The 12,783-nt window shown below is 39.7% G+C and overlaps 1 protein-coding gene across 4 annotated transcripts in view; it reads left to right on the forward strand.

Annotated features, from left to right (window-relative positions):
• Positions 1–12,783, forward strand: part of Supt3h (SPT3 homolog, SAGA and STAGA complex component) — a 344,588-nt gene that overhangs the window by 231,374 nt on the left and 100,431 nt on the right. For all 4 annotated transcript variants that reach the window (XM_055612450.1, XM_055612473.1, XM_055612464.1 and 1 more), the window contains exon 6: positions 2,746–2,885. In XM_055612450.1, coding sequence (XP_055468425.1) covers positions 2,746–2,885 — 140 coding nt within the window. The remainder of the gene's footprint in view (positions 1–2,745; positions 2,886–12,783) is intronic.

The raw sequence follows: 12,783 nt of genomic DNA on the forward strand, positions 1-12,783 counted from the left end.
GAAAGAAAGAAAGAAAGAAAGAAAGAAAGAAAGAAAGAAAGAAAGAACCTAAGATCATTGGAAGCTCACTATAAAAGTTCAAAATATAAAATTATTTTTTTTCATTTTTATTTCATCTGAATTTATTAGTTTTATTCCACGATGAATGTGTAGAATTCAGAAGGCAATTTGCAGGAATCAGTTTCTTTTCCCTCCACCATGCAGGTCCTGGGGTTGAACTTAGTCATCAGGTTTGATGACAGACATTTTAACCTATGGAGCCATCTCTCTGGCCTGTTAAAATAGAAAGTTTTTCAACAGCCTACAGATTGGGAAAGGATCTTCAACAACCCTATATCTGACAGAGAGCTAATATCAAGAACATATAAAGAATTCAAGAAGTTAAAAAGCAATAAATCGACTTATAGCCAAACTTTGGGCAGAGTGCAGGGAATCTTATAAAAGAATGGGGAGATAGTAAGACCTGGAGAGGACAGGACAAGGAGAGCAACAGAACCAAAATATCTGGGCACAGGGGTCTTTTATGAGACTGATACTCCAACCAAGGACCATGCATGGAGATAACTTAGAATCCCTACACCAATATACCCATGGGAGTTAAGTGTCCAAGTGGGTTCCAAAAGAATCGGAGCAGGGACTGTCTCTGACATGAACTGATTGGCCTGCTCTTTGATCACCTCTCCCTGAGTGGGGAGCAGCCTTACAAGTCCATAGAGGAAGACAATGCAGCCACTCCTGATGAGACCTGATAGACCAGGATCAGAAGGAAGGAGAGGAAGACCTCCCCTATCAGTGGAGGTCTTGGGGAGGGGCATGGGTGGAGATGGGGAAGGGAGAGTGGGTGGTAAGGAGGGAGGGAGCTACACGGGGGATACAAAATGAATAAACTGTAATTAATAAAAATAAAAAAGAAGCAAATAAATAAAGCAATAAATCAAGTAATCTAATTTTAAAATGGGGTATAGAGCTAAACAGAGAATTCTCAGTAGAGGAACATTGAATGGAGAATAGAGAACCCTGTTGGAGACTGAGTTGCCAAGGTCTACCTGTCTGCAGGGGTTCTAGCTTATCTCCATGCATGGTCCTTGGTCGGAGTAACAGTCTTAGAAAAGATTCCTGTGTCCAGATTTTTTGTTTCTGTTGCTCTCCTTGTGGAACTCCTGTCCCCTCCAGGTCTTTCTATCTCCCCCTTCTTCCATAATATTCCCTGAACTCTGCAAAAAGTTTGGCTATGAGTCTTAGCATCTGCTTCTATAACCTTCTGGGTAGAGTCTTTCAGAGGCCCTCTGTGGTAGGCTCCTGTCCTATTCCCTGTTTTCTTCCTCTTCTGACATCCATCCTGTTTGCCGTTCTGAATGAGGATTGATCATCATACCCAGGGTTCTCCTCCTTGCTTAGCTTCCTTAGGTGTCCAGATTTTAGGTTGTTTATCCTATATTATGTGTCTAATATCTACTTATAAGTGAGTAAATACCATGTGTGTTTTTCTGCTTCTGGGATACCTCACTCAGGATGATCTTTTCTAGTTCCCACCATTTGCCTGTAAATTTCATGATTTCCTTGTTTTTAATTGCTGAGTAGTATTCCATTGTGTAAATATACCTCAATTTCTGTATCCATTCCTCTGTTGAGGGACATCTGAGTTGTTTCCAGATTCTTGCTATTACGAATAAAGCTGCTACGAACATGGTTGAGCAAATGTCCTTGCTGTATACTTGAGCATCTTTTGGACATATGCCTAGGAGGGGTATAGCTGGATCTTAAGGTCACACCATTCCTAATTGAGAAAGCCTCAGGTTGATTTCCAAAGTAGTTGTACAAGTTTACATTCCCACCAGCAATGGAGTAGGGTTCCCCTTTCTCTACGTCTTCTCTAGCATGTGTTGTCACTTGAGTTTTTGATCTTAGCCATTCTGATGGGTGTAAGGTGAAATCTCAGGGTCATTTTGATTTGCATTACCTTGTTGACTAAGGATGTTGAGCATTTCTGTAAGTGTTTCTCTGCCATTTGAGATTCTTCTAATGAGAATTCTCTTCTCATGAGAATTCCCTCTTTAGTTCTGTACCCCATTTTTTAATTGAATTACTTGATTTGTTGCTTTTTAACTTTCTGAGTTCTTTATATATTCTGGATATTAGCCCTCTGTCAGATTTAGGCTTGGTGAAGATCCTTTCTCAGTCTGTTCAAGGAAATGCATTCTAGTATCTTTCATTGATTGCACTCTTTTAGTAAGTTTCCTTTTTTGGCATTTGTTTTTCTGCTCTCTTGGTTCTATAAAAGATCATGCCTGTTAGTCTTCCTCTCTTAATTAGATAATATTCCACACCCTCTCCTGTAGCAGTTTTGATCATGAACTGTGTTTTCTAACACTAATAATTGTCAGTTCTGTGTTCTTTGCTTACATTTACCTGGCAGACAGTCTTTTTCCTGGTTGTGTTTTATTTCTATTGTAAGTACTATGGAACAGTACTCATTGCCAAACCTGAAAGCCTTCTTCTGTTCATAAGGGGTTCAGTCAGCCATTTCATACTTACTACAGTACTTAATAATGTGATTTGATTCTGTCTTTTTTGTTTGTGTATTAGTGATTGATTTCTTTTTGGCTTATTTTAGAGACAAGAGTTTTCTCTATAAAGATGATGTTGAGTGAATTTCACATGCAGTGTTTGCTACATGTGCGGTTGGCACTAATGTACCCTGCTAAGATCTTTTTTTTCTCTCTCTCTTTCCTAATCTCCATGAAGAAAAACTGAGTGGCAGCAGCAGTACAAACAAGAGACAGAAAGTTGCTCAGGACCTGATAAACTCTATTGATCAGACAGGAGAACTTCTGGCAATGTTTGAAGACAACGAACTTGATGATGTTAAACAGGAAAGAATGGAGGTATGGCACACTCTTGTGTTTTACAGCAGTAGATTGCCCAGCACAGTCTGTGCTCTTAGCTTCTTGTCCAGTGTCCTTGACTGCTGCCTGAAGTGTCCAAATCAGTGCCCTTGTCTGGGCAGCACACTCAGTAGCAAGCCCTGGGAAGGGGGGAAGCTTTGCTGCCACATTTGACTTCGAGAAACATCTTGAGTTTTGATTTTCTGTTTTCTTCTTTGAAAGTTAGCAAGCCTTCCCTACTCTGGAGCTGACATTTGCTGTTGCATTTTATTCTAGTCAAGCTACTTTAGATTAAATATTTACTTTTTTTTCCCAAGTTATCCAAATGCCTCTGGGGCAAAGGTAATTCTTCGAGCTTTTGTCTTGGCACACACAGTGAAGAGCTGCCTTTCAGATTGCTGTTGGCAGCTGCGGTTGGCCTTACTGCCTAAGGTAGTGTCCAGGGAAGCTACGTGCTTTATATCACTGTCACAGAACACAGTGACATATTTGCATTCCCTACACATGTTTTCGCAATGAATATAAAAATTGTATGTCTTATATTTACCTTAGCTATCTATACTTTAAATCACTGCTTCTTTAAATATACTTCAGGAAAAATGAAAGTAAATGATTGATTTCATTTGAGTGCCTTCCAAAATACACGGTAGTAATCTTAGCTCTTACTGTGCCTAGTATACTTTTAGATTCAAAAGGGAATCTCAGTTTCCCCTTCTCTTTAAATTGGGAAAGAAAGGTAATTCCAGAATTCCTAAGGAGTTTCTAAATGCCTATTTCATCGTGGTCTCTGCGTACTGAAAAGGGTAATTATTTCACATTAAAGTTTGGAAGGAGCCCAGTTGACATCCATGCATTGTAAATTTTAACAATCTTCTTTAAAGAATTAGCATGCCTAGACCCTGAACTGTGACCCAAAGGCAGTATTCTCTTAGGTATCAATTACCTTAGAAAGTGTGGTTATCTTGCTTCGAGGCAACTGCAAATGGTTTTACTTCGACTTTGCTGTGAGCCAAAAATATGCTAAGTTGTCTAAAGGAGATGATAAACATATATTTCTGATATCGTTATGGCCTCACCAGGATATGATTTTGTAGGGCATGGTTTTACTTATGGTGTGTTGCTTAGGGAGAAAAGTCTTTTTGCTTTAGTTTTTAATATTTCATATCATGAGATGAGCATGGAGACCCAGTAAAGGAGAACTTTACCAAAATCGTATGTAAAAGTTGAACACCTAACTTTTCAGTTTTGTTAGGACAGATCTCACCTAAACCAGTTAACTGCCTGGAGGTGAGTCCACAGTTAAGGAAGAGAATCAAGGTGGAACACTGTGTAATACTAGGCTCGTAATAACAGATTAAAGCTGGAAGAATGCTGAATCAGTAAAGTCATCAAGTCTCCAGAAACAGGAACAACTCCAGTGCTCACACATCCAAACCGCCTTCTGGTATTGTATTATACACTGCACAGTGTCAACCAGGATGATGAAATAACAGCAACAATCAGCAAGGACACTTCAAGTAGAAGATAGCCTTATCTGTACAGCAAGCCTGAAATTAACGGTTTCTTTAAGCCTGGAACATACTAGAATCTTCTCCTGCCAGGATGACAAGTAGTTTCCGTATTTTACTCATCCAAATGACATAGTTGAAGTGAATAAAAAAAATGATAGACTTGTAGACATAACTGTAGACAGTACAAGTAGAAAGTGGAACCATTAAGAGCAGAGGCCTTGCCTGCTTCTAATTTGACAGGTTATAGTTTCAAGAGTAAACCGCAGCTGTGGCAGTCCATATGAAACCACTTTGGACTCGCAGACTGCAATCTCTTGCTTTTAAAGTGCAGTAGAATAATCAGCCTCGGCATCATTCTGTGATTTAATTTTCCTCCAAGCATCACTTACACTTGCAGAAACTGTGTGCTACCTTCTCTTCTGGAATGGAGGAAACGAAGTAGACCCACCAATGGATTTACATGGGGGCAAGCTTGCTTGCCCCCCCTCGCTCTCTCTCTGTCTCCCTCTCACTCTCAGTTCTCATATAAATGAAAATTTGAAGAGCAAACTTTTACACACATAAAGATGTGACTTGTGGCCCTTGCTGCTTCTGAAAACATCAAGTGGGCATGTGTAAAGCATGTCCTTAAGCAGGCACATGTAAGCATGTTCTTTGCTGTTGTTTTTTGGCTGATGTGTGTGTGCCTGGCTTTATGTTTCCTTGGAGTCTAGTTCACTTCTGTTAAGTATAAGGGGGCAAGAAACAAGAAAACTGACTAAAATTTTATATCCATTTTACCTTGACAATCTACCATCATCACAGTTTTTCATCTCAACCTGTTTGTTCTCTTGCACCAAATTTTCAACATTTGGCTATCGCTGCAGCAGAGGCTCATGGATGTGATCTGTGAAGTTCCGTCCAATTTAGCAGCAAATACATACATGCATATATACATGCACACCCATACATACATACATAAATGGACAATAGATATTCCTCTGTTTTATTATAGTATGTTGAAGAGACATGAAGCATGAAGGAGGGAACTACGAAGTATAGCTGCCCACATAAATAACAGTGCCCTTTACAAAATGGTCCATTTCTATGTGAGACAGCTGTGTTTTAGTGTTGATATTGGTTTCTGTATTGAATCTTTTTCATTCTAGTCAGGTAGATGTGGCTAAGTAAATCAGAAGCCTGGGAGGTAGGTTTGGTTTCTCTTAGCGAGAAACCCTCTTGACAGGAGGGCTCGCTGCAAAGGGAGGAGTCTGAGAAGCTCAAGTTTGTCATTGATCTAGTCAGTCATATATCCAAGGTGATGAAGGGCCTGTAAACATGAGCACTTGAAACCTCAGGTGAGTGTTGCCTCCAGTGTAATCAACAAACTGGTAAGGGTACACAGGAGAGCCCTAAATAGAGCTTGCCTGAGTGAACACCCTACAGCTGGGTTGGGGTGAGTGACAATACTTATGCTTTAATCCAATAGGATGTGCTTAGAAAGCAGGGTGGTACAAGGCAGCTGAAAGGTTTTTTGTTGTTGTTGTGTTGTTTTGTTTAATAAGCTTTAAATTGAATGAGCTTTCAGGAGGCCACCTGATTTGCTTAAGGAAAATTGAATGCCCCATAGTTTTTATAGAATGCAGGTCTTATGAAGGCTGAATGATACAAGAAATCAGCTCTGTCATCCAACCAAGCCTCAAGTGTCTCCAGGAGCTCTCAGGGCAGAGGCTCTAGTTTCTAGAGGCAAAATGACTGGAAAGCCAGAGAGAACTCAGAGGCTTTCTGACTTCTTTCTGTAAAGTATATTCTTCCTACTAGTCCTCAGCATGATTTGTTTTAATTATAAAGGAAAATAAAATCCCTATAAAACTATGAGTTTATAAACACCTGCAATAAAATCTAACATAAAAGAGAAAAGATTTGTGTGGGTAAGATAAACGTTTACAAAGACAATTGAAACCCCAGCCCCAATTAAAACTTTTTAAAAAAACATCTCCACAAGAAGCTTAAAATAACAATGAATTTGGGCTTGGAAATGAAGCTAGGTATGAGGGTTATTACTCCATGAGTGACAGTTTGCCTTCCATATGTCAAGGCCTTAGGTTCAATCTTCAGAATCGCGGGGAAGGGGAGAATCCTAGAAAGCTCTATTTCTTGTCTATATGTATAAATCCATGCATGTTTATTTATATTTATGTGTGTGTTAATGTTTATATCCATTTGTTGTATTTGTAAGACTAAAAATATATATTTACTTGATGTTTTTAAAGAACTGTCTGAGGTATATAAGAAAGGTCCAGTTGCTGCCTTCAGAGCTAATAATATTAGTACTGAAGAAAAGAGAGTTGAAAGTGAAAAGCTTCAAAATGGAACAATGGAATACGTTAGTAAAAGGTGTCGGCTGTGATAAAGATGCGGTAGGGAGAAGATGCACAGTGTCCACTTTCAGTGCCTTTGGGTGTAACAATAATGCCAAGGAAGGCAGCCAGTGGAGGACAGACGTGGGAGGAACTAGAATAGCCTGTCCTCAGTCTCCAACCAATTGATTGGAATGGAGAAAGTGTTATAATACATGCCTAAGTGTATCTGACATTCATATGGATATTAACATAGTAATAGAGTTCCATTAAGTTCCAGAGTCCCTACTCATGTTGTTTTCATTTGCCAGAACTCAAAGAGCACTAACCAACAAAGTAAAACCCTCACTACACTCAGGCATTAAAAAATTACCATGATGTATAGGAATGTCAACTTTTTGTGCTAATTTTAAAAACATAGTACCTCCTCCCAGTAACTCCCAGGGCATAGAAAAGCAATCTGTAAGTGTTGCAAGAAAATGTTGCGTCAATAGATTCATATCAGCAAGAAGCACAGAGAGAGATGTCAACAGTGTCCAAAATGTGGGAACATGAAACACACCCTGTGCTCCTGGATCTGAACGCTCAGCTTGAAAATGTCCCACTTGTTTCCAATGTAAGTCATCAGTTTAATGCAGGTTCCTGTGGTCTTTCTAAGAACACCATTCGCAGGGTTTAAAAGCTTGATAAGATAGCATTAAATTTGTCTTACATGATTAAAAAAAAATAGAAAACTATAAAGGTTTTATTAAAGAAAAGCTGCAGGCAGATTTTATTTTTCCCCTGCCAGGCATGTTCCCATTTCCTTACCCACTAAAGTCCTAAGTCTGTGACACAGTGAGGCTCAGGGAGGTGCCAAGACTGGTCATTATCTGTAATAAAACATTACAGGTGTATTGCATGTATGAAAAGGTTCCAATGAATACTGTATAATTTGCTATAAAATAAAAACTTTTTTAAAAAAATAGAGATAAATCTAATTAAATACCAATTTGAGTGTGTGGGTTTATTTCTGGGTCTTCTATTCGATTCCATTGATCTACCATTCTGTTTCTATGCCAGTACCATGCAGTTTTTATTACTGTTGCTCTATAGTACAGCTTGAGATCAGGGATGGAGATACCTCCAGAAGATCTTTTATTTTAGAGGATTGTTTTAGCAATTCTGGGTTTCTTGTTATTCCATATGAAGTTGAGAATGTTTCTTTCAAGGTCTATAAAGAATTATGTTGGTAATTTGATGGGAATTGCATTGAATCTGTAGATTGCTTTTGGTGAGATAGACACTTTTACTATATTAATCCTTCCAAGCCATGAGCATGGCGGATCTTTCTATCTTCTGATATCTTCTTCTATTTCTTTCTTCAGAGACTGAAAGGTTTTTTTTTTTTTTTTCCATACCAGTCTTTACATGCTTGGTTAGAGTCACACCAAGATACTTTATGTTCTTTGTGGCTATTGTGAAGGGTGTTTGTTTCCCTAATTTCTTTCTCAGCCCATTTGTCTTTTGTATACAGGAGGACTACTGATTTTTTGTTGTTGTTGATTTTGTGTCCAGCCACTTGGCTGAAGGTGTTTATCAGCTGTAAGAGTTCCCTGGTAGAATTTTGGGGATCACTCATGTATACTATCATATCATCTGCAAATAGTGATGGACACCTGATTTTTGACAAAGATGCCAAAACCATACAATGGAAAAAAGACACATCTTCAACAAATGGTACTAGTCTAACTGGATGTCTACACGTAGAAAAATGCAAATAGATCCATACTTATCACCCTGCACAAACTAAAATCCAAGTGGATCAAAGACCTCAATATAAAAACAGACACACTAAAACTGTTAGAAGAAAAAGTAGGGGTGAGCCTTGAACTCATTGGCACAGGAGAAAACTCCCTGAAGAGAACACCAACAGCACAGACCCTAAGATCAACAATCAATAAATGGAACCTCATGAAACTGAAAAGCTGTAAAACAAAGGACACTGTCGTCAGAACAAAACAGCAGCCTGCAAATTGGGAAAGGACCTTCACCAACCCTATATCAGACAGAGGGCTAATATCCAGAATATATAAAAAACTTAAGAAGTTAAACTGCAACAAATCAAATAATCCAATTTAAAAATGGGGTACAGAGCTAAACAGAGAATTCTCAATAGAGGAACATCGAATGGCAGAGAATCATTTAAAGAAATGCTCAGCATCCTTAGTCATCAGGGAAATGCAAATCAAAACGATCCTGAGATTTCACCTTACACCCATCAGAATGGCTGAGATCAAAAGCTCAAGTGACAACACATGCTGGAGAGGATGTGGAGAAAGAGGAACCCTACTCCATTGCTGGTGGGAATGTAAACTTGTACAACCACTTTGGAAATCAATCTGGTGCTTCTTACAGAATTAGGAATAGTACTACCTCAAGATCCAGCTATACCTCTCCTAGGCATATTTCCAAAAGATGCTCAAGCATACAACAGGACATCTGCTCAACCATTTTTGTAGCAGCTTTATTTGTAATAGCCAGAAGCTGGAAACAACCCAGATGTTCCTCAGTTGAGGAATGGATACAAAAACTGTGGTAGATTTGCACAGTGGAATACTATTCGACAATCAGAAACAAGGAAATCATGAAATTTGCAGGCAAATGGTGGGATCTAGAAAAGATCATCCTGAGTGAGGTATCCCAGAAGTGGAAAGACACACATGGTATATATTCACTTTTAAGTGGATGTTAGACATATAATACAGGATGATCATACTAAAATCTATACACCAAAGGAAGCTAATCAAGAAGAAGGACCCTGGATAAGATGCTCAATCTTCATTCACAAAAGCAAACGGGACAGACATCGGAAGAGGAAGAAAACGGAATAGGAAAGGAGCCAACCACAGAGGGCTTCTGAAAGACTCTACCTAGCAGGGTATCAAACATATGCTGAGATTCATAGCCAAACTTTGGACAGAGTTCAGGGAATCTTATGGAAGAAGGGGGAGTTAGAAAGACATGGAGGGACTGGAGCTCCACAAGGAGAGCAACAGAACCAAAAAGTCTGGGCCCCGGGGGTCTTTTGTGAGACTCATACTCCAAACAAGGACCATGCATGGAGATAACCTGGAACCCCTGCACAGATGTAGCCCAAGGCATCTTAGTGTCCAAGAGGGTTCCCCAATAATAGGAACAGGGATTATCTCTGACATGACCTCATGGGCTGGCTCTTTGATTACCTCTACCTGAGTGGGGAGCAGCCTTACCAGTCCACAGAGGGAGACAATGCAGCCAGTCCTGGTAAGACCTGATAGACTAGGGTCAGATGGAAGGGGAGGAGGACCTCCCCTATCATTGGACTGGGGGAGGGGCATAGGAGTAGAAGAGGGAGAGATTGGGAGGGGCTGGGGGAGGGGCTAAACGCGGGGGCTACAGCTGGGATGCAAAGTGAATAAACTGTAATTAATAAAAATAAATAAAGAAGCTACGCAAGAAGGAGAACCCAAAAACGATTTTTGATAAATTCTACTGAGTTATTCAAGGAACAAGTATGAGCAGATTGAGGGGAGAAATTTCTGTCTTCGAATATGATTATAACATAGTAGCAAAATCTCAAAGCCTTCTCTTTTAAGATTCTCTGAAGGGTTTTTAATGTTGATATGCAATGTGAATTTTTCAAAAGAAATTGACTCTATTAAAGTTTTGTGTAAAGACTTCACGATTTTCGGTTTGAAAGAGAAGAAAATCACAAAGAGTGTTACATTTTGTTATATCTGTGTAATATCTGTCAAAACAGGACAAGGACCTGAGCAGCTCTGGTTCTGACTGGAAATTTCACCACCACCCCCGGTGTCTCCTGCCTTCAGAGCTATTCAGACTCTTCCTTACTAGTTTTATGACTTTACTCCTTCCTCGTTCCTGAATCTGCCAAGGAGCAAAGGAATGGAGGCAGCCTTGAGACTGAATTCAGCAGCTGCTGTTTCCTACACCAAGTCAGAAAGCATGTGGCCATGACCTGAGTCCTTTATCTTGGCCAAAGAATACTTTCCAAAGTTTGGACTTGGTAACACACAGGGACAAGCTGTTCTTTCTCTCCTACCCACATCACAATCATGTGTCAGGGTAAAGATGGACGCCAGCGCTGCCCGCAGTATGCGCCTGCAAGTGCAGGCCTTGCTGGCTCTCAGGCTGACTCCTGCACCAGTGGGTGTTTGCCTAGCACAGAACCGATTACACTGTTCAATTGCAATTTCTAGAACCAATATTTTCTGTCTCGAGTAATTTTAATTTGATCTCTTTAAAATGAAATGCTTCTCTTAGAGATCAGTCCACCAACTTGTTTATAAAACACCTTGGCACAGAAGAATTTTAAAATATCATTGAATTTAGGAACACCACAGGATTTACCACTAATTTACATTTAGTGTTTATAGTTCTCAGATTGTGGTCATTGTAATAACCAGCATATTTTTGCCTTGAATATTTTGTGGATTTTATTTCCCCTATTCTTTCTCCTTGACCCACATTCTACACAGTAGGTGGGCAAACTGTTGTTATATAGTCTGGCTTTTATTTATCTTCACTGGTTTAATCTCCGTGCGTTAGTATTTCTAAATATGAAAATAAGCCTATTCTGTGGCAAGGTTTCTATCTTCTGAGTGCCTCAGTTTGTATAGTGGAATTAGCAAATCATTGCTCATTTGGTACAGACCACCCCTTTCCCTGAATCTTTGCTGAGGACCTACCTTTGGTCCAGGTCCTACCAGTAATTCCTAGTAAATCGCACAGATCAACCAGAGAGTAGACATCAGCTTGTTTCCAGGCCATCACATTATTCACTTTAATCATATCAGCTGGGAGTGCGTTAGTGATTAGGGTGTTCTGTCGTGTTAATGGATCTGTCTGATACTTTTCATGGCATCTGTTTAAAAGGCCAGTGAGAGCCTGTCAGGCCACTGAATTTTGCCCTTCTCCTTTTTTCTCCAGAAAAGCCTGTTAGCATGGCATTAATGCACATTAAGAATTTTGCTCAAGCAGCCTTTCCATCATGATCTCACGCCTTCCTCACCCTCCTACTTTTTTCATATGCTGTGCCAGGGCTCACATACACTTACACAGTACATGATCTAGCACACATGCATTCATCTGGCAGCATCTGTTCAGATATTTCAGTCTGTAATAAATTCCTTTCTAGTCACTTGTTAAATGAGCTCCCTGTGAGTATGCACACATCCAAACATTAGAAACTTTAGTGTTTGTCCATACATGAAGAATAACACAGCTATGCTTTTAGCTAGGTTATTATTTATTTTTCTCATTACTGCAATAGAATGCATAATGAGAAGCAACATCAGAATTTCCTTGGTCTCCCAGTTTCATCACAGAAGACATGGTTACTAGACTGGCTTCTGTCCATAGCTGTGAGAACAAGAGGCAGCTTAATAAAGTGCTGGTGGACCATGACACAGAGAGTTTGCTTGGAAGCAAAGCTAGGCTGTAACCCTGTGAACCTATCTCTCTGGGACCCAGTTACTTCACCTAGACTCCACTTCCTAACCATGCCACAATATCCCTTAAACAGCACTCCCATTTGGAGATTGTGTGCTCAGACACATCAGACTGAGAATGTGTCACATTGAGGCAAACAGTAGGCTATGCTGATGCTATTATATGTTTTTCAGTTTGTAAAAATGTACTTTGCCAATCACTTTTGAACAGCACCTGGTTATAAAAGGCTGTGGCTATAAGGTACACACCTTGTGAACTTGTTCTCAGGGCTCTTCTCACCTTCTCTGCCTGTTTTGCAGTTGTGAAAGGCTGTCATTGTCTGACTAACTTACTGTTGCAGTTTTAGTAATGATGTTTCCTTAGCTGGAGGTGTCAGCAGTTTACCTACCCACACCATTTAGATGTTGACTTGCACTGGCCCAAATATGTCTTTTGGCAATGCCAGGCCCCAACTCCAGCTTTAATTAGCAGACTCTATTTTTAAGATGGGACAAAACTCTTGACTATAGTTATTTTTGTCCAGGAACCTATTCTGAATAGTTGGCAATAAAAATT

The sequence above is a fragment of the Psammomys obesus genome, unplaced genomic scaffold (genome assembly GCF_907164565.1).
Source record: "Psammomys obesus unplaced genomic scaffold, mPsaObe1.curated_primary_1811, whole genome shotgun sequence".
NCBI lineage: Eukaryota > Metazoa > Chordata > Mammalia > Rodentia > Muridae > Psammomys > Psammomys obesus.